The 26,164-nt window shown below is 41.8% G+C and overlaps 1 protein-coding gene across 12 annotated transcripts in view; it reads right to left on the reverse strand.

Moving 5' to 3' along the window:
* Positions 1–677: 677 nt before the first annotated feature.
* slmapa (sarcolemma associated protein a) overlaps positions 678–26,164 on the reverse strand; it is a 53,469-nt gene continuing 27,982 nt past the window's right edge. For 2 of the 12 annotated variants that reach the window (XM_023409447.2, XM_023409458.2), the window contains 21 exons: positions 22,845–22,907; positions 22,489–22,584; positions 21,772–21,843; positions 21,503–21,643; positions 21,252–21,389; positions 20,686–20,854; positions 20,112–20,162; positions 18,079–18,225; positions 16,528–16,593; positions 13,442–13,501; positions 13,172–13,246; positions 11,882–11,962; positions 11,470–11,529; positions 11,126–11,251; positions 10,765–10,839; positions 10,531–10,631; positions 10,039–10,243; positions 9,757–9,874; positions 8,016–8,187; positions 7,800–7,934; positions 678–964 (listed from right to left, as the gene is read on the reverse strand). In XM_023409447.2, coding sequence (XP_023265215.1) covers positions 869–964; positions 7,800–7,934; positions 8,016–8,187; positions 9,757–9,874; positions 10,039–10,243; positions 10,531–10,631; positions 10,765–10,839; positions 11,126–11,251; positions 11,470–11,529; positions 11,882–11,962; positions 13,172–13,246; positions 13,442–13,501; positions 16,528–16,593; positions 18,079–18,225; positions 20,112–20,162; positions 20,686–20,854; positions 21,252–21,389; positions 21,503–21,643; positions 21,772–21,843; positions 22,489–22,584; positions 22,845–22,907 — 2,247 coding nt within the window. In that variant the 3' untranslated portion in view covers positions 678–868. Of the gene's footprint in view, positions 965–4,745; positions 4,834–7,799; positions 7,935–8,015; positions 8,188–9,756; positions 9,875–10,038; positions 10,244–10,530; positions 10,632–10,764; positions 10,840–11,125; positions 11,252–11,469; positions 11,530–11,881; positions 11,963–13,171; positions 13,247–13,441; positions 13,502–16,527; positions 16,594–18,078; positions 18,226–20,111; positions 20,163–20,685; positions 20,855–21,251; positions 21,390–21,502; positions 21,644–21,771; positions 21,844–22,488; positions 22,585–22,844; positions 22,908–26,164 lie in introns of all 12 variants that reach the window. The other 10 variants (XM_023409448.2, XM_023409450.2, XM_023409453.2 and 7 more) reach the window with 10 other exon arrangements.

Here is a 26,164-nt window from a genome sequence, read left to right on the forward strand (position 1 = left end):
AATGCACCATGTAGGCATTATATAGTATATAGGCAGCTAATATCCAGGAGGAATAGATGGAGCGATGGAGACAGATGATGATGAAGATGTCAGACATTTTTAGGAGGACAGTGAAAACAATGAAGAATTTCATGAGTTAAATTAAAGCTGAAAAAAGCTGCTTCAAAGTGGAGAGAAAGGTGAAGATAGTGAATATTAAAATGTCAGTCCTGCCTAGGAACTATCCTCAGCGTTGATGAAACACACTGATGAAGCGCTGCAGCTCTGACTGCCCAGTTAAAGCAGGTCAGACAGCGCTACAGGGAAACACTGGCCCCTAACAGACGCTGATCGCCAATGAAATGTATTCAACAGTGCACTGATGCAGACCTGTCAGTTTCCAGTGACGACTGTGGATCATGTTCCCCTGACTGCACTGAGTGCTGCTGGAAAGCGTTGCATTCACCTCCGCCCTGCCGGTGTGTGATGGGACGGGTGTGAAGGTCACCTCAGGCGGGTTTTTTGTCTGGAAGCTTGTCCTGCTGGAGAACGGTTTGTTACCCAGAAATCAGCAGAGAGACGAAAACCAAAAAGCCCCCACCAAAGCTGAGAGAGAGCCGAGAATAAAAACGACAACAAAACTCCCCGTCGCAGAAAAACAAAAACACAAAAACAAAATAAAACAAAAAGTATCTGAATCCTCTGTAGAAACCACAACCTTTATATTCCCTCTACAATTATGTACAATTAGACTTTATACAAGTAAAGCAGTGATGCTCTCCTCACAGCGCTGTGCGTGTGTGTGTGTGTGTGTGTGTGTGTGTGTGTGTGTATGTGTGTGTATATGTGTATATCTGTGTGTGTGTATATGTGTGTGTGTTCATGTTTCCTAGGTGGAGCTGCTCTTGGAGAGGTTGGGGTAGAGGACGGCTGCCGTCACGGCGACCATCACTGCGATGACCGGCATCCAGGGGCTCCAGCCGCTCTGTCCGAGAGACAACACACACACACAAAAAAACAAGAGACAAAGAAGATCAAGTCAGTCTGATTATTGTGTCCAAATCTTTTCACTTAAACTGGACCAAGACTGAAAGAAGAATAAAGAGAAAGAGAAGAAAGATGAGGAAGGAGAGGAGAGAGAGAGAGAGCAGAGAGAGAGAGAGAGAGCAGAGGACTGCAGAAAAAAAGATGATAGAAATAAAATAAAAAAATTAATAAAGCTGCTGAAGTCCCTAAAGAGGATATTTTTGTGAACACAGGCAACTTAGTTTGGTTCGTTTAACCTGGTCTGAAAGCTGTCAATCAAACGATGACTATGGACTAAGTGAACCGACACCGCCTGAAAATCAGGGTCTTGTTCGACCTCACGTCAGACGCTTTTAATTTGTTGTGTGAGTTAGTGAGTCTGTAGATGTGACTTCAGCTGAACTACTATTAAATCCATCTGTGGACTGTGAACTGCTCAGAAAATTTGCCTCCAGGCAATTTGTAAGAGCAAAATGTATGCAAGATCATGCAGTAACCATGGAAACGGGTACTCATGTCAGCATGTGAGTGCAGGGATTTTTTCGGTACAAGGCGCCTCCTCTTCGTCCTGTTTCTACCTGCTCGTCACTCTTCATGACACAAGAGGTTTCAGTCTGGACCCACAAAGCTCCTGTTCTTCCTTCATGAGCTCTTTACAACACCAGAGAAGAGAAATGAACTGGTCTAGTTGGCATGACGCGCTCTCTGTCACCTGAACTTGATTTTCCTCTGGGGGTCCATGCAGATCTGATGATGCAGGATGACATCACCAAAACTGTCCAATCAATGAGCATCTTGTCAGTTCGCTCTTGGTTCATCTTTTCTTCCCTTGGTTTGTAGTGACTAAACCTAAACTACAGGTGTGAATACGACCTTGAAGAGTGCACAAGACTCAGGCAATGAACTAGTCTTTCTAATTCTTCTATAAAACTTTCACTGCTTCACTTTTACAGATATTCAGCTAAGTGATTTTTTCAGACATTGTGTCGACACGTAAACGTCCTCTGCATCTTCCTGTAACAGAAGAACAGGTGACCACGTCTAAATCTGTGTAGTTCTTCCATCAGCTGAGCCTGTTGCTCTTTAATTTAAAACAGCAGATGATTCTCATCGTTTCATTATATGACGAAGGTTTAGTAACAAAGTTCTTGGCATTTTGAGGCAGCTGTGTGCATCAAATATGAGTAAGCTGTATGGTAGAGAAGCATGGGTGGTCTTTTCCCATAACTCATGCACAAAATAAATAACTTAAATACTAAATAACAAAAATAGAAAATAAAAGAATAAATAATATTGTCTTATGGGACTTCAGGAGAGGCAGAAGATAAAAAATAAAACACAGGTAGAAGCAGCAACGTAAAAACAGGGCTGCGGAGGTTACCTGAGTAGAGAAACAGAAAAGTTACAGACCAGTTTTCCTTCACACCAAACACAACTGGAAACACTGGTGAGACATTACTGAATAACCAGACGAGCAGCAAACAACACAGAACGAATACGATGGACAGAATTATGAATGTTTTAAAATGAACAAATCAGCATCAATGGCTGGAGAGTAAGAAAAAAAATCTGCAGTGAGTCCAAAAAAAAAAAAAAAAGAAAGAAAAAAGATTGAAGACAAAAAGATGGAAGAGCGTCACAATAAACAGAATATCAAACCTGTGAGTAAGTAATGGAAAAATGAACTGAGATGAAGCAGCGGACTGGATGCAAGAAACTGAACGAAAATTAGAGAAATAATAAATGAAACACAAACACTGTTGCAAAAGGAAAAATGATGCATTCACATAAATGAAAATAAAGCACCAACACCCTGAAAGTGAGAGGGAGCTGTGAGGAGACGGTGAGTGAACGCGGCAGGGTGCAGGAGAGTGTTAGAGACTCACTGTTAGAAGACGTGGTCAGACATGAAGGTGAGAGCCTGACGCTTTAAAGGGATACCTTCATCTTCACACTAACACCAACTGCTTTTTCTTTTTTCCTCTGAATGATTCCTCCTCAGCCTCATTCCCATTCTGATTTCCCATCCCATCATTTTCACCAAATTCCTACAATTAAAATCTTAGTAAAACATCTCGAACCTAACTGAACCGCCAATCACATAATAATCAAAATGACCTGTAACCTCTTACTCTGTGTCTGCAAGACAGCCCTGACCTGACGGGTTAAAGTCAAGTGATATTCTGTATTTTATTTAGTGTCAACAAACCCAATGTGCAGACTCATAACAACAACCAAGTGATCGACTAATGTCTGTATCTAAAGACAGTGTGAGATATCTTATTCCTCGGTGCCGTCGGGCTCAGCTGTCGTCATGAACTATTAAAAACGCATCAGTGAGACACACTGTTGCTCTGGATGACATGTTCCTTCATTATCATGAACACACACACGTAGTTTATTCCTACAAACACTGTCCTGATGCTGGAAATACTCACAACAGCACCAAATGTGGATTAATCCGCCGGTGAAGATAGTCCCTGTTTCATTACGTTTGTTTAAAAGCTACAGTGACCAGCTGCTGTAGGAAACTATTAAACTAAATGAAACTTTACATTTGTGAGGTATTTTTAAAGATTTGTATTTTCAGTTGGAAACACTGTTGGTTTTGGTCTTTTCATGGAATTTGTTGACAATAAGAAAAATAAATGATAACTTCAGCTTTATAATTTGAGCTCTTTGGTCTTGGCTCCTTCAGACTGCACATTTTACTTTCTCTGATGACTTCAGCAAAGATCTCTAAGATCTACCAAAATAAAAGTTTCTCTTCAAAACTGCATAGGAGAGAATTTCTAATTACCACTGTAAGAAAACAAAAGCTGCTGCTGTTGCATCACAACAACCACTTAATTTGTCCCTGAAACCTCTCAGCTCAGCCACCCACAGGCAGCAACCATTACATAAACACTGCAACACTAACAAAGCCAGAGAGCTTTTCCTGTAGAAGCCTGAGGACTAATGTTTATTTGGAGATGAAAAATGTCAGTAGGCATTAAGGAGAGTGAGGTATCCCTTTAAGCCGGAGGGTCTGTGGTTGGTGGGAGCCCACCCCTTTAAAGAGCACAGTTCAGAGTCAGCTGCAGGAGAGCAGAAGCAGGCGAGCGAACAGGCAGACTGACTGACAGGCGGACAAATGGACAGACAGCCATGCTTTAGTTAGAGCTGCTTGAACCAGAGGACGGAGACAGACCATCATGATGATGAAGATGATGCTCAGTTTAGAAGAGAAGTGCAGGAGGTGAGGAGCGTGTCCTGCTGATCAGAATTCAGGGTTCAACTCTAACAGCCTGGTTATGTAACACAAGTCTACACCAAGATGCACTTAACTCTAAAAACTAAACTTTCCATAACTAATCCCACATGACCATAAACTGATCCTTCGCTCTCTTTTTTAATGTTTTTATAAAAGGATGAAAACTTAAGTAGTAATTTACTACATGGTTCATCATTAGCTTTCACCTGCACAACACCTTTCTTCCTGCGGCCGAGAAATAAGAGAAACAATACACTGTTACATGTGTGTTCATCCAAACAGCACAGAGTGAAGGCTGGCACAGTCTCTGTACTGTTTCCTAAAGTTTTAAATTTCCCACCCAAACCTATGACCCTGAATTCATCAAAGAGCAGGACAATGTTTTCACCTCAGTCAGCTTCCCTTCCACAAACAGTGGACAGATGATGGACAGATGGAGGCAGCAGAGACAGATAAAGAGACAGACTGATGTCATGTCGGTGTGTACCTTTCTACCACAACTGGCCGAAACACCAGTAGAGCAGAGCCAGGACAAGGCCCATGAATATGGCTTGGACAGGCTGCAATATGGATGGCTAGAGGGAGGGAGGGGAGAGGAGAGGGATAAGAAGAAATCAGCCGGCAAATCAACCAAAACCAACATGGAAGATGGAGCAGCTACAGCGAGGGGGAGGGAGGGGGGAGACAGAGAGAGAGAGAGAGCGAGAGACAGAGATAGAGAGAGTAAGAGACAGAGAGAGAGAGAGAGAGGGGATTTGTACGAAGACAGGTTTTATCCAGTCAGCCGTTTCTACCAAGCAACACCGCCGTTTCTACATTCAGCCACATTCACAAAAAAAATAAAAAAAACCACAGAAGAAGAACAGCGTTCCGTCACCAGGCTCTTTTTTTAACAGCAACACCTTCCTGTAGGATTTCAGCTCATTAACTTTCTGCACCAGGACGTCTCGTTAGCACTCAAAAGCTGATCTGTATCAGCTGCTGCTGACAGCGCTAACAGTCCACTGGCGTTTAAAGGCCAGTGCCAAATTATGTGTTAAAAATATGTGGTGAAAGTTCTGCAGCCTTTCAGCACAGTAGAGTCTCTGCTTTAGCTTTTATAGTTCTCTACTGAAGTTTCTATTAATGTCAGTGTCATGCTTGTCTGGTAACTGGTCTCTAAATAACAATTTTAATGATCAACTGTGTTATTAAAGTGATTAGAGGCTAGATTCAAGTTATATCTTTTGTAAACAAAATAGTTTGACATTTGTTTTTTTAAATAAAAACTTTTCTTCATTCACAAAAACTATTCAAAAAAGCAGCAATAAAGCATTTGAAAAGATTTGGATTCTGTAAGCAGATTCAGAGCTGGATTGAGACTTGATAAAGTGCTACTGAACCACATCCCCAACACAGCAGGTATCACAAAATGCTGGATCCAGGTTCACAGAAGGAAAGCTAAAACACTGCTGTCTGTAAACTGGAGTGCTAACGCATGACACATTGTACCTGGTGGAGATAAATAATGCACATGAGGGATGATTCTGACTCATTACAACTTGGGACTTACTTTCATAGTTTGATCCGTCATTTCTATCAGTAAAATCAAATAGTACCAAAGTAATTGCTGAGATTTGGGAACATGAAGACATCACTACAACAAAGTCTGACGGGAGAGACATTCACTCCCGACGTCAGCACCTTCTGGCTGCTGCACCCCGACACGTTGGCCTCCCCGTGTGAGCTATACGACGCCTATAGCTGCACTATGTGATGACGCTGACACGTGTTGCACTTCAGATAATCAGGCTGCGAACAAACCAACAATCCAAACTACTTAATGTGGGGTTTAAAATGAAAGTTAATGCACCTGAATCATAGTAAAGAAAAACTGTAGAGTTTGTGAGTCACAGTTGAAGCAGGAATTCGGTCTGTAAGCCGTGATGAATGTTTACAATGAGCAGTTTGGTCATTGATTTACTGTCGACCTTTATTTTCTTTTCGACACAAGTTTCTCTAACCTTAAGGTTTGTTTCCAACTTGTCTGATTGTGTCACTGCTCATGTTTAATGACCTGCTCTTTTCAGGGATGTCACCTTGTTCCCAAATACCAGCTATCAACTCGGTCAACACAATGTTATTCATCACAATTCAAGATCATTTATTTGTCCCTCAAAGGGCAATTCGAAGCAGCGAGCACTGATAATTTAAGACAGTAATCATAGACAAAGCAATGAAAGTACAACCACAGTTGTAATAATCAGGAATTATCCTTTAGAAAGTTCAGTTAAAACAAAGTTTGTTGATCTAGTCCTGTGAATTTAGATCAGGACTTTTATTCTGAAAAGCTCTGTGGAAACAAAAACCTGAGGAACAAGACAAACATCTGCCGTCACATCAACAGAAGTCTGAGGAAGAGGAAGAACTAAAGACAGGTAGAAGAAAGAGGAGAGAGGGAGAAGAGAAAGAGGGGTAAGAGAGGAGGAGGAGGCTGCTCTGCCTCGCTGTTGTCATCTGATTTTTTGATTCTTTCCTGTAGTTTTCACGGTGGCAGAGACAAACTAACAGCTGTTATTTATCAGCTCAGGATCAAAAGGCAGCAGAGAAAATAGTGTGATATGATGTGACCTTAGCTGGAAGAGCCGGGAGGATCCATTTCTTTATTTAACTGCTTCAATCTGCTTCAATCACACCTGAAATTTTATTCTTGCTACTTTGTTAATGATTATTCTGTTGTTATTTATAACAGACCCTGTTTACATACTGTATTTACTCAATTAGCTTTCACCTCCAGCACACAGTTTGTTACCAATCCTCTTTGTTAGTCATCGGGACTGAAGGTCTGACTACAGATTCATTTGGGAATCCAAACAACACTGGCTGTGAGATGTGTTTCTGTCTAGAGTTAGTAAGTAAGCAGTGAGGAGGGAAGCTGTGAACCCGACGTTCTGGGTGAGTTACGGCTAGCGAGTCCAAGACACCAGATCTGATGTTTCTCCTGTGTTCATCTTAAAAAAAAAAAAAACAACCGAACAAAAAACAAAAACAAACAAAAAACACAAAACTGTGGAAAAAAACATCAAGAAAACAAAAACATCTGGATTAAAGCTGAACAAACACAAAAGTTTACAACACAGATAGTCCATCATAGTCTTTGGTCTTAAAAGGTGTGTGTGTGTGTGTGTGTGTGTATAGGTGTGTATGTGTATGTGCGTGTGTGTATGTGTGTGCGTGTATGTCTGTGTGTGTGCGTGTGTGTGTGTGTGTGTGTATAGGTGTGTGTATGTGTGTGTGTATAGGTGTGTGTATGTGTGTGTATGTGTGTGTGTGTGTGTATGTGTGTGTGTGTGTGTGTATAGGTATGTATGTGTATGTGCGTGTGTGTATGTGTGTGCGTGTATGTCTGTGTGTGCGTGTGTGTGTGTATAGGTGTGTGTATGTGTGTGTGTATAGGTGTGTGTATAGGTGTGTGTATGTGTGTGTATGTGTGTGTGTGTGTGTGTGTGTGTGTGTGTGTGTGTGTGTGTGTGTGTGTGTGTGTGTGTGTGTGTGTACTCACAGAGCTGGTCTTGTCCTGTAGCAGCTTCAGGCTGCTCCTGCACTGCTCCAGCTCCTGGTGGATGTTCCGCTTCTCCTGCTCTGTTCGCTCGTAGCGCTGACGGAGGTCCAGCAGCTGCGACTGTGTGTCTTCATACTGCACATACGAGTATCTATAAGTTGTCAGATCACCAATATGTGTGAAGAACTGACTACACAACTTCAAGGGATTGTGTACCTCTCTCTGCAGTGTGTGTGTGCGGGCCTGGGCCTGGTCCAGCTGGCTCTTCAGCCTGCTTGCGTCCTGCAGGTGTTGGTTCTCCAGAGAACCCAGTTTGTCCTGCAGAACCTCCTCCCTCTTCTCCAGAGACTCCAGACTGCTGCTGAGGACCAGGCTCTGCTCCCTGGTGCTGCGCACAAACATGCAACACAAACATAACCAGTCCATAACTGACAAAATACATCAGCATGTCACGAACATGTTCATCAGTCTCTGCCAGAGTTCACACAATCAGGTTACATTACATTCCTTCCCACAGCATGATCTGAAGCACTAAGGTGACCTTTCAGACTGGATTCAGGGCAAAGTTACAAAGATGTAAATCCTGAGATCCTGAGAGATTCCTCACTTGTGTATACTCTACATAATTGGAATATTAACTTAACCACAATTTTTCACATAACGTAAACGCATGAGGACACAGAGAGGACGTCAGGTTACTAAGATCAGAGTGTTTATTGTTTTTCCTGCTCGAACTGCAGCTGTTCCTTCTCACTGACCTCATCTGTCTTAAACATTTACTGTGATCTGGGATATTATGTATTGACTGGATGGACCTCAATTGTTGACAGCAAAGATTTTGATCTGATGGGACATTTGGCTGGACCGGAGGAAGCCTCCCCTCTGTGACTGACCTCTTTCTGATACAGCTCAAAATATGATTATCTGCTTACGGAGGCGCATGTGTGTCTGAATCAAGTAACACTGCAGCGTGTTTGTGTTGGGGAACAGTTGGAAGAAAAATGCCCTCTGCTCTCTTCTGCCGTTTGTTTTGAGCTGCTGCAAATATTTTCACTAAACTGGGACACTGTTGAATTTGGCTTCAATTTCAATTGAGTATTTAAAGATGTTTAGAAAACAAATACTGGTCGTAGTGCATGTCAGCAGTGACGGGACAGCGAGCTGGAGCAGACAGGTCCTCTGACATCTGCAGTTTTACTGGTGTAATTCATTACAAATAATCACTAAACGTGCTGCCGATGGCACCTACAGTTTATTGGAAACTAGTGAAAAAGCAGCTGAAGCTCAGATAAAACCTGCTGAGCTCTCAGCTCCGACGAGAACATGTAGTGATGTTTTCTCTCCATGGAGATCAGACAGAGCACAGAGCTGCAGCCTGTTAACCTGCTGACTGCTCGGTCTGGCTCTGTCAGCTGTCAGTCATCTGCTGTCTCCTCGTCCTGCTCTGGCTGAATCAGCTGGACGCCATGTTTCCTCCTGGCAGTCTCATCATCAGTCCATCCTTTAATGCCTTCTCCAAACTCTGAACTGCGTCAGGCTCTGAGGACTTGGCGGCGCTCCTGTTAGCTGTCCTGAGCCAGAATTCATCAACTCCATCACGGCTGTCACAAAGACTTTTAGGTTCAGTTTTAATGTCCACCCTTGAGTTTGACACGCATTCCTGATATGTTCTGGGTTGAACCACAGCTTTACATTCAGTTAAGAGTTTGGGGACTTTTCGATGTTGAGTTGTAGTTTTAGGTGTTGCATACTATATTCAGTTATTATTATCGACTATAAATCATTTATTTATTAAAGAAACTAAAGAAATTCTTTGAAGTGTTTACAAATCTCTAATTCTGTCAGGAGCTAAACTTTTAGTTTTGAGTTTTTTAGTTCTTTAAAATCAGCATCTGCAGTACAGAGTGGTCTGGTCTTACTGCACTGTGTGTGTGTGTGTGTGTGTGTGTGTGTGTACCTGCTCAGCTCAGTCTCCAGGCGGTGCAGTTTTTCCATAAGAGCTTTCCGTTCACCTCTCAGGCCGTCACAGTCCTGCTGCAAACATACACACCGCTGCTGCAATGCAACACACTCCACTGAGGGAGGGAGGGAGAGAGAGAGAGAGAGAGGGAGGCAGAGAGAGGTACGGTCATAATTAGTACCCACTTCATTCATAAACACAAACATATAGACTGTCATTGGCACAGGTACACACACACACGTGCACACACGTGCACACACACACACACACTCTGCTCACCCTGCAGCTGGTTGGCGGTGTTCTGCTGCTGTTGCTGCTGTGTGAAGGCCTCCTGCAGCCGACTGATCTCCTCCTCGTACTTGGAAGCTGTATTCCTCCAGTGCTCCAGCTCAGAGCGCACGCTGCCCAGGTCGGCCTGCAGGGCGGCGATCTCGCGCTCCCGCTCTGCCGTTGCTGCCTCCATGGCGTGCCGCAGGACGAGAATCTGAAAGCAGAAACAGTCCATGGGAAGGTCAGTGATGTGATATATGACTGGGGTTTATATTGCAATAATTGAGGAGTCAGGAGGAGTCAGAGGGGAGGTGGATGGAATTGGAGGGGAGTCACGGGGGAGTCAGGCGGGGTCAGTGAGGATGCCTGGTTGGGCTGAGACAGAGGAATAAAAGGGGGTCACAAGCGGAGTCAGAGGGGAGTCGGCTTGAGTCAGAGGGGAATCCGAAAAGAGGGGGAGTTAAAGTTGTATGCAGGTGTGGTAGTGAGGTGCAGTGGTACCTCCTCCTGGGCGGAGTAGAGCTCCTCTCTGGTGGTGCAGATGGTGCTCTCCCTCTGCTCCCTCAGTGCCTCCATGTCAGCCTGCAGCTTCCCGAGCTGAGCTAAACACACACACAAAAGCAAAGGGGAAGTGAGGAGGGAACAAGGCAGATCATGATGCATACAAGTGTACAGTATCTTATTGTTCTGTGTGTGTGTGTGTGTGTGTGTGTGTGTGTGTGTGTGTGTACTAACTCTGCAGGTACTGGATCTGTTTGGTTGACTCCTCAGTCAGCTGAGAGTTACTCCTCCTCTCCTCCTCCAGCAGAGCTACAGGGACACAGAGAGTCAGAGTCACCATCTCCCCCTCACTGATCTATCATGATGTAATGCGACTTACAATGGGATTCATTTTTGAATTTGAGAAATCAAGAAACTATAATGTCAAAAATAATAGTCTCTCTCTCTGCTTTGTTATGAAACTTTTTACAGTCCACATTTCTATTTTCAGAACTTCAAGTGAAATGAGAGGAAATTTAGGAATTTGTTGACGCTAACTGGAACTATGATCTAGTCACAGCTCCCAGAGTGGGATTATTTTTATAATGTTAGTTACCTTGGAGCTCCAGACATTTCTGCTTGCCGGTGTTGGCTAATTCCTGGGCCTCCAGAAGCTCTCTGTGGAGATGGTGGATGACCTGCTCCGTGTCTCCAGGCTCTAGACCGGCCCGATGCAACTCAGCTACACACACCACACACAGTAATTTTACTCTCTTAAAACTCTTAAAACATGTAATGGACATGTCATACACTATAAATTAAAAATAAACTCAAAGAATAAAGCTATTAAAAGGACCTGAAGGCACCAAAGTAACTGAACAGCTCCCCCCACTGGCTCACAGCCCTGGTTTATGGCTTTATGGTCTGTTATACAAAGCACAGATGAGCTGCCATGGTTACCTTTGAGCAGAGCTACTCTGTTCTGTGGTTCATTCAGCTCCTGGTCATCCATGTTGCCATCTGAAACACACACACACACACACACACACACACACACACACACACACACACACACACACACACACACACAAAAAGGACTTTATGAAACAACTGATGATTTCTGTACTTTTCTAAATAAAGTCTTAGTGTGTGATTTAGTTCTCAGCAGATTATTTGAAAGTTTTCCATGATGAATTTATTACAGAGTAGAAGCTCTATGTGTAGCAGATGCAAAATGATGAAATTTATCAAACACCTAGGACTTACATACTCAACTTGTATTATACTATATACTCAATATAATTTGATAATAATAAATAAATAATTCAATATAAAAATCTGATACACATGACCCTGTGTGCGTTTTACTGACCTGATGTGTCGTCACTGCTGCGATCTTTGCTAGGACTCAGAGTGTCTGACATGTCTGACTCTTTGGCATCCATCTGATTCCCTGTGGACAGACACACAAACACACAGAGAGAGGGAGGGAGGGGGTTAGTCACGAGGGGAGTGCATAGGTGGGACAAACCATTTACAAGTTTATAGTAACAACTAATAAAAATATTGCAGCAAACAAAATTAAGGAAGAAGAATTAAAAAAAAAACAAAAAAAAAAAAAAACAGACCAATATACACAAACGTACATGTGCTTATATGACCACACACACTTGTGTGAAGTGCACTGACTGGAGTGTTTGTAGTGCACGAGGCACAGCAGGGTTCAGGTGGTGAAACAGAAACAACAGCAGCAGCAGTTTGGAGCAGCTTTATGTGACTGAGTGTGTGAATTTTTGAATCTCTCTGGATTCAAACTGAGCTTTAGACCTTTGGGAGTGAGGACATGTTGTCTGTTCCTCTCTTCTTTAAAAGACTGTTTGAAGCTTTAGACTTGACTTTGGGGTTGAAATTAGAAACAAGGGGTTAGACAGGTGGATGTTCCTCAGAAGTAAACAAATATAAAAGTTTGTGCATGTTCAGAGAAAGTGTATTTCAGCAGGATGTGGAAGCCCTCACACACGGCTGCTGCTGGTGCTGGTGTGCCTGAGCATTGTGTTTGTGTCCACAGAGGATCCAAAGGATGACAAACAGTCAAACCTCTCACAACAGCAAAGACAAGGTCAGAGGTCAGAGGTCACTACAGAAGGATTCCTCCATGTCAGCAGTTTTGCCCTTTGTGATTATTTCTTCACAAAAAGAAAAGTCATTGTACTGTCCCCAATAGACTGAAAATGAAAACGATTCTAAATGTATTAATGAGGAGGAGGATTTAATTACCATCACAGGAATTAAACAAGAACTGGCACAAAATACAGTTGTTGGTTGGTCATTTTATAACAAAGATTATGCAGATGACAACATGTTCACTGTTTGTTTTAGAAAGCATGTTGGCAAACTTAAGTTCAGCACTGATCCACAATAAACACACCACACTCACACACGGTATCAGTAATCATTGGTCTATATTTAGCAGCCGAGCCGAGGACAGTATAAAGATGTATTTATACTGTGTTAATGGGGAGGCTATGCCTTGCAACCCACTTAGTGTTGCGGTGATGATACCAAAACCTCTTGTATCAAGTATAAATCCTGCTTAGGTCTGTGAGTGAGTGAGTGAGTGTGTGTGTGTGTGTGTGTGTGTGTGTGTGTGTGTGTGCGCTACCTTTGAGTCGATCAGGACTGGCCAGGATGTCGTCTTCGGCCGTCTGGTTGTTCTGTAGGTGGGCGTCCATCACTTCTACAAAACAAACACAAGCACACAGAAACATGAGGTCTAAATTTTCAGTTCACACTTGTTAGTGATGCTAGAATATAATTCAGTTTAATGTGATAGCACAACTTTTTATCTTTAAGTTAGTTCATCGATCGACTCAGACAACAGAAGAGAACTACTGGTGAGAATTTTTTCCTTTAAGCTTCGATGAGCTCTTACCATCAAAGTTGGCCAGTTTGTGGATTGAAGAACTTACAGTCTCCTTCAGCTGTTTGACGGCTGCAGGGAGAGAAAAAGGAAATCCAGGGGAAACCAGTGAATAAAACCAGTTTAAATTTGTTGGAAAATACAGAGTTTGAACTTGAATCGATTCAGATCTGTCCCAAACTCTGCAAATGTCCTGTAGGCCAACTTTACACCGTTTCAATACAAGCAGCAGTCACACAGGCATTTACACTGACTCAGGGCGAGTTATCAGCTGGATTAGTGGCTGGTTAATAACAGATGTTAAGTGTAGAAACTCACCGAACTAATGTTTCACTTCAACTACTGAAGTCATGCTCAATTCTCTTTTAGCCAATGCACATTAAAAGAATCAGTGACAAGTTAGCTGGGATAGTTTTGTGTTGGTTGTCTTGTTTATCACATAAAAAGAATGACTGCTGGCGCTACATGAAAGTGTATGTACATCTACTGTGATTATAAGTGCACATACAATAAACCAGTTGTTTATACAGGTATGTTCTAACCTGAGACCTGAACGTTCCTCTGCCCTGCAGGGACAACAGTCTAAGACATGTTAAATAGAGACTGATCCAGATTAAAGTCTGACGTACACAAGCCGTCATCCCTTCAGTTCTACACCCCACTACATCTTGAAATAAAGTCATTAAAATGCCACTGAAAAAGAACATATCTGTTTAACAGAATTTAGCTGAGTTACAGTACATCAGATGCCTGGATGTTTTCATCTGCTGGGCTGTGCTGCCACCAGCCGCTCTGACAAACCCTCCATTCACTGAATGCAAATTCTTCTCTGTGAATCCTCCTGATCCATCTAAAGCCAAAAACGCACTGCACTTAACTTTTTATAAGATTTAAACTTTTGCTTCACTGTTTACACCGTCAGTCATTCTGCATTCAGTCACAACACACAAACGAAACACTGGATTGGTCTTGAACAATATTCCCTTTTAAAATTGGAACTACCAATGAAGGTAGATGGAGGACTTCTGCATCGTCTACTACAGACAGCCACAACAGCAGCGAGTTGTTGCAACTAACTGGTATCTTCATAACCAATTCATCTGCAGATTATTTTCTCCATTGATCTTTTATAAAAATGCTCATCACGATTTTTCAAAGACCAAGTTGAGTTCATGTAATGTCTCAAAAACCAAAGATCTTCGGTTTTCTATGATGTTAAAGAACAGCAGCAAAGTCTCACCAGAGAATATTTGACATTCTACTTGAAAAATTGCTCAAATGATCAATTTTCAAAATCATTTCTGATTCATTTTCAGTTAATTATTAATTAATTGACTAATGTTAACTACAAACACCACTTCTATGTATCTGACAACTGATAGCAAATGTCACTGCAGCCAACAAAAAAAGGAAAAGAAGCAACAGTTCAATATCAGCTGCTGATTGGTGGTATCAGAAATATGGCAGTCAAGGGAAGTTTCCACAGACAAGATACTTGAGCTGCTTCAGGTGTGATCATGTGGAAGGGATTTAAATTGAAAAGCCGCTAAACAAATTCTCTCTTAGCAACCAGAGGCAAAGACAGAACCAAAAGAGAAGGGTGACAACAGAAACACAAAAAGAGAGAAATGATGAAGTTAGTAAACTAATCCAGTGAAAAGCATGCAGAGAAAAAAAAGTCAAAGATTTGCTAAAGAAGAAGAAAAGAGGAGCATGTGAGTGATTCTTGAAAAGCTGAGAGGAAACCAGTCGGCCAAAGGAACCAAGCACCACATGCGCGCGCGCACACACACACACACGCACACACACACGCACACACGCGCACACACACACACACACACACACACACACACAACTGAAACAACCCAAACAAAAGTAAAACTTGTCACTACCAGACAAGAACTTCACTGACTTCACGTGGTTGAGCAACAAACATACATGCCTCCAGAAAGACAGTTGAACCAGGAGTGAGACAGCATTATAAAAGAAATCAAACATAGAAGTACATGCTGTTCATGTTACACACACACACACACACACACACACACACACACACACACACACACACACACACACACACACACACACTTTGCTCTATCAAGAAACGTCTTTTCTTAAACAGTGTCCTGGTTACTCCTGATGATACAAACTTCAAGTTGTCAATGCAAACTGTTGACAGTGAGGTCTGTGGATTACACTGAATAATGGGGACATTGATTCTTCACCTATGTGACATCTGTACAACTCAAATCAAAGATGTCGGTTATACGTCACCTCTACATAATCTCTACAGTGTGCACAAACAAAGTGCACTGACAAAATTTTACCAACTTTACTTATAATGTGACAGAATAACAGCTGGAAAAATCTTCTTCAAAACATCAGGCCTGTCAACAATATCTTCTCCTGCCTGACTAGAACTAGTTCTGCCATGATGTCAAGATGGTTTCTTTGTGAAAAGCATCAAGAAACTTCACAAGCCATCAAGAGACTCAGTGTGGAACCAAATTCAGACTCAACAGCTACGCTAGCAGCTCTGTGACGCTGTATTTGGGCACAGCGGTGCTTTGAATGAAATGCTAACATCACCACGCTAACATGTTCAAAGTGTCGATGGTAACATGCTGATGTTCAGCAGGTACAATGTTCACCATCTAATGGTGGTGCTGAAGGAAAAGTCATGTGGATACAATCTCACAGATTTCCATCTCATAAATCCTACTGTTATTTATCATTTTATATTTCAGACTGGACCAAAGTGGTGGACTGACTGAAGACCAACACCACCATTGGTAAGTCCAAGTTAGAATGAGTAAAATAGATGAAATGTTATGAATAGGTAAAAATAAAATACTCATGTTCAAATCGAAATGATCAGACAAGTCTAAATTTTGACTGGGGTTTAACTTACCATCACATAATTTGGATTTACTATTTTTTTCTTAAACTTATTTTTATTTTCATCATTCCTACTTTTTCCCCGGCTTCGATGGTCCTCTGTAGATACTGTAAGTAATAAATTGATTATAGACAGTATGTGTGTTTCTGTATGTGTGTATGAGTAGCCTCGTACAGCAGGAACGGACGTTTGTACTCACGCGGACACTCAATCAACTGTTGGATTCTAGTCGAGTCTCCTCCGCTGTTGTTTACATGACAGTTGTCTGATAGAAACACGGAGAACTGACGTTACTATGACGCCTATCAGAGTCGAGTTGGGTATTTATCTTAGATCTTATTGATTATCAATGCCAGATCTGACTGAATATTAGCTGAGGCAAACACATCACATCTTTATTTGGGGCAAATTGCGACTGTCAAGTGTCATTTTTTAAGATGATTTTTGGTAAAACAGATAAAATATATCATTACGCTCCATCACACCATGCATAATTTCCTCTGGTCTTATCATTAGATGATTTGGACATCAAGACTACAGGAAATGCTCATGGTAGATGGACTTCCTCCCCGCATGAGATTATTTTGTAAAATGCTTTCAGTGGTTCACTACTCACAAACACTCACTTTGTTCTGCTGTATTTGTTGATGCGTGTGCGCCCTGCTACGTGTATTTAAGAGAAGAAGTTCAAAATCGTACTTTCTGGAATTGATAAGCCATGTTTCTTAATGAGCACTCGGTTTGTTGCAAATTTAGAAAAGGTTCCAATCCAGAATCGGTTCTAAATACCCAACTCAGTATTAGAGAGTACGAGATAGAGAGAGCCGAAAACAGACAGCGAAGACGGAAACGACAGAGAAGGGACAGACAGATACAACCAGGCAGAAAGCATGACAGAACTACCGAGTTAGAGAGAGACTGATAGCTACACGGACAGATAGATGTTTGATAAACAAACGGACAGAGCAGAAAATCAGCCGTATGTGGCGGGTATTAGATAAGAAGTTTAACACAGATACCACAACACTGTAACAACAGACAGGATGTGGACAGCAGACAGACAGCTAAGGTTTTAATTTAAGTCTCTCAATAACTTCTCAGTCCAACAAAATGTGGAATTAAACAGCCCGACAGTTTAAACTGAACCACACTACAGCGTCATGAAAAATAATCCAACCATCTCATCATTTAAATCCTCAAGAGTTTCTGCATCAGCAGCAGATTCTCAACGCCACAAACTAAAACATGACAGCTTTTACAAATTATATTTTGTGAATGTTTGGAAATGTAAAATGATGAAGTATGCATGGCATCATACTGGCTGACTCATGCACACTAAACTATAACTGCTAAATATATTTTAAGTGTGAACTTAAAATAAGAATGAAATTTTAAGAGAAAATAAATATTTCTCTGGATGAAAAGTTAATTAAGCATTTTGCATAAACTCCACTTACAGAATAACTAGAAAAACATAACGTCTGGAATCACTTCATAAGATCAGGTTAGTTAAATCAATATTCTGTCTTTTATAAAATCTCATTGCATAGTTTAAATTTTTTAATATGATAAATATTGTCTATTAATTTTATGGCATTTTCATTTGCAATGTTTTTTTAACTTATCATTTATACTGTTTTATATATACGATTATTTTCTTTTATCCTGCAAAGCACTTTGCCAAACCTGTTATAGAACAGTGCTGTATATAAATCACACGGTTTATTATTATGATAATCAAACTAACTACCATCATTATCTTCATCTTCACCAACTGCACCATCATCGGTGTCTGTATCCTCCTCATCTTCGTCTTCCTCGTGGCTCTCGGGTGTCTGCTGGCTCTGTTTGTCCTCGACAGGCTCCTCTACTGGTCCGTGGGAGACAATGTTGACATCTGTCATGTGACCAGATCAGATTTATACGATTTTGTCGAAACTTTACGAGCCAGACACATGTTCAGAACAGAGTAAGAGTCCAAATGATGGCATGTTCCTTCACAAAGTGGCTACTGTGGCAAAGTGCGCAGTGAGACAGTCACCTCCAGCATTTCTATTCAGTGTTGTCATTCAATCACCAGAAGTCAATCAGTGACTAAAAGCTCTTTTTCCCCAGACCAAGAAAAACAAAGCAGTGGACAGTTTGGCAACCACAGAAACAACCCAGATTATCCAACAAGCCCCGTCCAGACCTGACAGTGTTCCTCCGTGTCCCTGAGACAACCTGTCTCTAAGACAAAGACACCCACGTGCTCAAAGTCTCGTACAGCCTGGCCCTAATCCAGGGGGACTGGGCTGGTGATTCACACCACAGTTGGAGCTGCAGGTCACGTGACACACTTTGGCTCAGAAATACTTTTCCTATACACAATCATTATAGAAGAAACTGCTTACAACAATAAATATTTATTTTCTGAGCAGCAGCATAAACACAGAAACAGTGAGATTTCTGTGTGTGTAAATAAAATTTGGGTCCTATAAAAATAAAAAATATCAAAAAGCCTAACAGCACAGTATTTTCAGCCAGAGAATGATTTTTATAAGCTACCGGGCCAAAAACATGCAAACCTGAGGAACTTTTTCAGTGTATGCACCCGGTACATCGTGTCCCGTCTGAACGAGACACCAGTTTACTGTGCGTGTCATCACACAGGATGAACGCCATTTTTCTTTAAATCACAGCTTGTGGTGCTCACTGTGAAAACAGTGAGTGAACAGGAAGATGACAACACCTGTGATGAATAATTGTACTTATGCACATTATGTAGTTTATCCAAATCATCCATTGCACTGCCACGGTCTCTTCCAATGCCCTGTACTTGTGAACACTATGCACATTTAAACATACATTTTATTGAATCAGTGATTGCTGCTCTACTCTAATCTCTTAACATTTTTGGTCATTTTCCTTTGACTGTAAATTCACTTAAACACATGAAAGCTTGACCTCTATATTGGCATGGACAATATTTTCGATCAACATATCTTGAAATCTTGGTCACAATTTGTTGATATAATTTGCGGGTTCCTTCTCAAAAATATTTTCTTATGCTACATGTTGATGGTGAATATTGGATGATTTATTGCTATTCAGCCTGAAGGAGTGAGTACTGGCGGGCTCTAGAATATATTTGTTTATGTGTATTTGTATATGACCATAGGTTCTTATGTATGCTATCAATTTTCAGTGGCATATATATTTTTTTTTTTCTATCTTCTTTAATTTTTTATTGTACTGACACTGACTCCAAAACAAATTCTTATACGTATGTGAATAAAGTTTGTTATTCTATTTCTGAAGTAAAGCAGTTTCCTGACATCTGAACACTTTTATTAAGGTGGACTGATCGTTTATCTTGCTAACAGTAGCACACCTGCTGTGAGAATCAGCTGTCAGTCCGATGGTGCTGCGGTGACAGCTGATTGTTTCTGAATGATTTAATGTCTCTCATGGATTCTGCAATCAGAAAAGTATCTAAACTAAACCTAAATCAACATCACATGTCCCCTGAAGGACACCTGAGGGCTGAACATCGAGCTACCATGAACAAGACCGAAACAGAAGAAGAAGAAGAAGAGCCAGATTTCCACTGTGACAGACAGAGAAACAGATGAACAAAGAGAGCGAAGAGCAGCAAGCAACACGAAGTTATGTGGACATCATGCAGGAAGTTGTCATGCATCATTAGTGGAGGATGAGGATGTGAAGTTAGTGGCCACAGAGATAAAAACAGCGACGAAGAGGACGAGTGTCCCCGAAGAGACCAGAGACGTGAGGACTCACCCAGACTGTTGTTCTCTTTAATGCTTTTCTCTTGTAGCTGTTCTAACCGCACTGTAAACAACAACAACAACAACAGCAGAGAGAAGCGTTGACTGACAGGAAGTCCCAGCCGAACCTCCTGATTGGTCAGAGGTGTGTTCTGATCCGGCGAATGGTTGCTACGGTAAATCATGTGTTGACCAGGGAGTTAAAGTGATTGGCTTACAGGGTGCAGGTATGTTAGCGTGTTAAACGTTAGGACAGGACTTTGTGGATGTATGTCCACCTTTGTGAGGACTAATTTGAATTTCACACCTCGGGAGTGAGGACATTTTAGCTGCTCTGCACTTTCAGACAAATCTTCAAAGGCCTGTTTGACGGTTCAGACTTAGTTTTAAGGTTAATTACGTTTACATTTGGCTTTTCCTTGTGCTGGCTGAGGTTAGAGTTAGGGGCTAAGAATGCATTATGTCAATGAGGGTCCTCACAAAGAAGAAGTACCAACACCAAGTATGCTCTGTGTGTGTGTGTGTGTAGTGTGTGTAGTGTGTGTGTGTGTGTGTGTGTGTGTGTGTGTGTGTGTGTGTGTGTGTACCCTGCAAAGCGGCGAGCCTCTCGTTGCTGAAGTCGTTGTCGGCCTGCAGAGCCTCGATGCGAGCCTGGAGAACCTGCTCCTTCTCCTCCATTTCCTCGATCCGCAGCTCCAACTCCCTCTTCTCCGTCGCCCCCCGCTGGGTCAGCTCCTCCTGCCGGCCCTCCGCCGCCTGGAGGAGGAGGACGGGGGGAGAGGAGGACAGTGAGAAAGGGAAGGAGGGAGGCAGGGGACAGAGGAGGAAGATACCAAGACGGGGAAGAAAGGGCAAAGGAGGGTAATTTACTGTTCATAAATGATACTGGTCAAATATAAGATTAAGATTTAGAGTCCCACCAGTCACAATAAACTGATACAGAATCATCAGACTATTAAATCAGATTATGGATTCTCAGGAGGTGAGGGTAATATCACACCAAGATTCTGATGTAATACACCCAGCTAGTGCGTTTTAGGGCCCGTGTACCTTTGTTGTCTGGTTGCAAGACCAATTTTAGAGAGACTGAATTCAAGTTAAATCTAATCTGAATAATTTCCTCTCTGTGTGTCTGGGGCCTCGCTGCAGATACCTTGATTTTGTCTGTGAGCTCCTTGATCTCGTTGACAGCGGCGTTGTACTTGTTGGCGAGTTCCCTCAGCTCCTCCTGGCCCCTCTCAGACATTTCCTTCAGGTGGGTGCACTCATCCTCCGTGTTACTGAGCGAGCGCTGCAGGACAGTGGAAATAAAAATCTTTTAGTTTCGCTTCTCGCCTCAAAATTACAAATGGCCATTATAACAGACACTCCGTGATACATATACTACGTATACATGTGTCCTACCTCCACCTCCGACAGCTTCCTGACCACCTCGATCTTCTCCTGCAGGACTCTCCTCAGAGACTCCTTGGCTGTCGTCTCGTAGTTGTGTTTGTCCTCCTGGAGAGCCAAGAGCTCCTTACGGATCCCTTCCTCCGTCTGGGACTGTGAGAGTAGAGAGGAGGATTTCATCCATTTATTACTGTAGAATCTGTCATTTCAATCATGATATATTCTGACAGCGCTGCAAGAGTGTGTGTGTGTGTGTGTGTGTGTGTGTGTGTATGTGTTACCTTAGAGTAAGCCTGTAGCTGACTGCCCATCACTTCCAGTCTGGAGAGAAGACGGTCCTCATCAATCAGAGCCTGGTGGAGACAAACACTCATTTTACAACAGTGTTGGGCACATGTGTTCATATCACAGGAGCTAAAAGGAAATGATGGGATTGTGAGACCAAATTACATTGTACATGTTGAAAATAACAGTAAATGATAGTTTTGCTGTGAGTCATGACGGACTTGCACTCACCTAAAGGCAGATTTGTTTGCTCTTTATCAACAAAACCAAATTCCGAGTCATAATGACCAGAATATGATCATTTCTATATGACGTAATAACAGCAATACAGTATAGATTAGTGTAACACACTACAGTGCAGTGTATCTTTTAGAGGTTAGGATGTAGACTACCAATCAGCTTGGAAGGTGCATATGGAGGTCTCGACACAGGTGAAGAGTGAGAGCACAATACTGTCACAGAATGTTGCAGAGGTAAACAACAGTATCTTTATACAGGTAACTGTGGGATATGCATCATAATGTAAACCTGTGTAACAGATATCGTGTTGTCTGTGTGACTGAAGGAAAAAATGGTGCTGAAATGGCATGGCAATGGAAACTGATGTTGTATTTATTCAATGCAGAGAGTGTGTGAACCTTTTTAAAGACAAACAGCAACATGTGCACATACAGACAGAGTGACCAAAGGCTAAACTGCCAGGTATGTCCTACCTGCCAGCTGCTCTCTGAGGCCTCCTGAGTGGTGGCTAACAGACGCTGCAGAGTGGCTAGCTTCTGCTCCAGCATCTGCTCTCTGTGTAAGGCCTCCTGGCAGAGAGAGACAGGGAGGGGATGGAGGGAGAGAGGTGAGAAATAAAACCAGGAGGAACAAAAGCAACAGGGTCATCAACAGCAAAATGAAAAAGATCTAAAGATTTGTTTTTAAAATGTCATGAACTAGTTATTTTATTTACATGTGAATTAGTAAAATATGATGCCTAATAAAAAAGCAACTTGTATAAACATATCATTGTTGTACTATTTGGGGTGTAGTTTCATAGAATGACCAGTAGGTGTCAGTGTGTTACCTGTAGATACTGGGAGAGCTGGAACAGTTCCTGAGAATACATACTGGGAGTGTTGGCTGCAACCTATAAAACACACACACCAACATACTGACAGTTGTCTAGAGTTCATTCAGCCTTGTGTTTGAATTGAAGGTGGACAAACAGATGAAAAACCAGAGGTCAAAAGCATATGCTCTACACGTACACACACACACACACACACACACACACACACACACACACACACACACACACACACACACACACACACAGGATGGGGAAACACAGTCTACACATCAGTGTAACATAAGCAAGGGAAGGGAAGAAATACAAACAAACTCAGCCAATCACTGTTTAAGACTTTTGATCAACAAATTAAAGTAGCACTGGGAATGAGCTCAGCTAAATTCTGAGGCCTCAAAAATGACAAACACTAACAGTAGTACCAGCGATCACATTGGTGGACCAGTGAGCTGTTGTACAGGACTATACAGCAATCATCTGTCCTGCATGTGTCCATCCTAAAGGAATAGTTCAACATTACTTCCAGCACACGGCTCCCCATAAAACTACAAACTAGGTTTTTTATTAGAGCTGCACTGATTAGACAATAAATCCATTAGCTGATCGAAAGAAAATTCATCGTTAACTATTTTCATGAATGATAAATCTTTTATTTTTTAATGTCATTTTTCCTCTTTCCTGGTCTGACATCATAGTCAAATGAATATCTTTGGGTTTTGGACTGCTGATTGGATAAAACAAGAAACTGTATATAACACCGAGTCCTGCGCAGGTCAAATTTTACAAACCTGCACCCACCCAAACCAACCCGTTACCCAAAATTATCTGAGGTCATCCGCCATTTTGTGTAATGTACTGTCCCATTCAGATTTGCGAAGCACTTGCTCAGTCAGCTCCCATTTGTTGCCATCATTTGTTGGATGTAATGCAAAGTGACACAAATCATCTGCCCACATATCCAAAGTGAAAACCTGCAACTATCAGTCAGCTGCATCCTCAGCTCTGGACTGATGAAGGTTGTGTTGTAGCCATTCACAAAAAAATATATCTATACCATGGCGGATCATTTCAATCACTGGTTTAGATGTTCAAAAAAAAACCCCCAAAAAACATTATTTTCATTTCTGTTTTCTCTTTGTTTTTTCATTTTCATGTTTATTTCACCTGCTGCCTCCATTAAGTTATTTAGTTTATTTAGTTAGAATTACCCTGACCTGCAAAAGGTTAGAGAGACCGATTCAAATATAATGTCACCTTGACTTCTAGGGTTGAAGGAGCTGCAACTGCACATTAAAAAAGCCTGATTGTAGTGAAAGCAGGTGTCTCATGAGCTATATGGCATCCACAATTTTAGTATTTTGGGCACCGACTCGAGCACACTGTGGTGAAACCAAAACCGAAGCCACTGGTACATGTAGTCTTGTCCAAAACCCACACATTCTGCCTGTGCAGTCAGGACATTTCCACCTTCAGTCAATGTGACAGCCTGGGTGTGTGCGTTTCTGAGTGTGTGACTCAGAATGTGTGCGTCTTCTGAGACCTGGGAGGTGTAAGGATCTTGCTTTAGGACACTTAATTATGTTAGAGAAGTGGCTCAAATCTAATCACAGCTCCTCCCTGACACACACGCACACACAGTTAGCTCCAGCCTACATTCCTCAGACAGGTTACACTGAGGCCCTGTTGTTCTCACTGTTGGAGGGAGAGACAGAAGAGGACAAGGCAGTGGAGGAAGCTAACATGAAGTATGGTACAGTATGGACTTTAACAATTACCCAGGCACTGTACTATATGTTATGAAATTATACAATTAAATATATTATGGCATTATAGGCTTTTACATAACAGGTTTCATTTAAAATACCACAGTATAATATGATACTGTGTGCTGTTTATTGGTATGTGTCAGTAGGGTGTTACAGTGAAGTCTTCCTTGTGTGAACTCAACAATGAAAGCCTGCAGCTTTTGGACTGTGTGAGACATTCAACAGTATAAAAATAAACTTCTAAGTGTTGTCTGATGGACAAGCTATGTAATGGTGACTGAAACCCAGCTGCAATTTGTAGTCTCTTGCTGACCAACATACACATACGATAAAGAAATATCTGCAATAAGCTCATATCAGCAAATCTATTAGCTTGGCCGATTGTAACATCAAAGTTCATTCTTGACCTTTTAAAACAGTAGTATGACAAAACAACTTCAACTCAAGGTCCACTTACTAGCTTTTTCTGCAGATTTCAAGTGAATCACATAATCCTCATCAGTTGATTTAGCACATTAGCTGAGAGAAAACCCTTGAAGTGGACCCTGAAGTGGGACTGTTGTCATACTTGCTTAATGCCCAAAGTTTTAAATGTTTGTTTAACTGCGTCTTAGTCTTGTAAAGTCAGATTGCTGGTGTTTTATTATTGATGTCTGACCTTAATTGTTTTGTTTTTGTGGGTTTTTAATGCTGCGAGTGGTGAAGCCAAAAAGTGTTTTCCATATTGCGTAAACCAAAGTTTCTAACTTGCTTTCTCTGTATGAATTAACAGAGTTTCCTCAGCAAAAAGACAGTCACCGACTTTTAAAGCACTTCAAACTCACTAACTGAAGAACTGCAGACAACATTAGGATGAACACCACCAGAGTCTCGACCTGTGAACGTGATGCGTTGTCACCTAGTGAGACGTGTCAGCTGTGTGTTAATGGGTAGAACAGGCCAGTTACCTTTTTTATTCCTCTCATTCTAATGGATGAACTCGGTCAGGTCTAGATAAGATGTGTTGTATGGTGCAAAACAGTGCCTTTGATTTAGGTGTATAGTGTACAACAGTCACACCTAAGGCACTAAGAGTACACACATATACAGTAGAGACACGAGAGTCGGCTCTATTGTAAATGGAACCTCTGAATGAGATCCTACAGAAATCACAACCCGGTTGTCTGAGCTCTGAACAGAGAACAAGACAAATAGGCCAATAATTTCTGCCTTCGGTGAACAAACATTTAAATAGTGTTGGAGACATCCAAAGCGCTTCGAGTGAACGGTGAGAAAAAGACTTTGCCCCTGATCCACATGAAAGATTTCTGTAGTGCAGCAGCACAAACTGGCAGCAATCCCTGCATTCCTCTATCAGCTGACTACTCCACTATGTGTGTGTGTGATTGTGTGCATCTGTGTGTGTGTAAAGACTACTTTTGTATGTGAAAATTGGCGCGCACACACACACACAGCTCTGTCACTGAGAGGGAGGCCTACATAGAAATCTGAGACAGATGCAAAAACAACTTGCACATGGGACAAGACAACAAAACAACAACACACACATAT

The sequence above is a fragment of the Seriola lalandi genome, unplaced genomic scaffold (assembly GCF_002814215.2).
Source record: "Seriola lalandi dorsalis isolate HSWRI2012SDOR001 ecotype SW California unplaced genomic scaffold, Sedor1 jcf7180002054393, whole genome shotgun sequence".
Classification (NCBI taxonomy): Eukaryota; Metazoa; Chordata; class Actinopteri; order Carangiformes; family Carangidae; genus Seriola; species Seriola lalandi.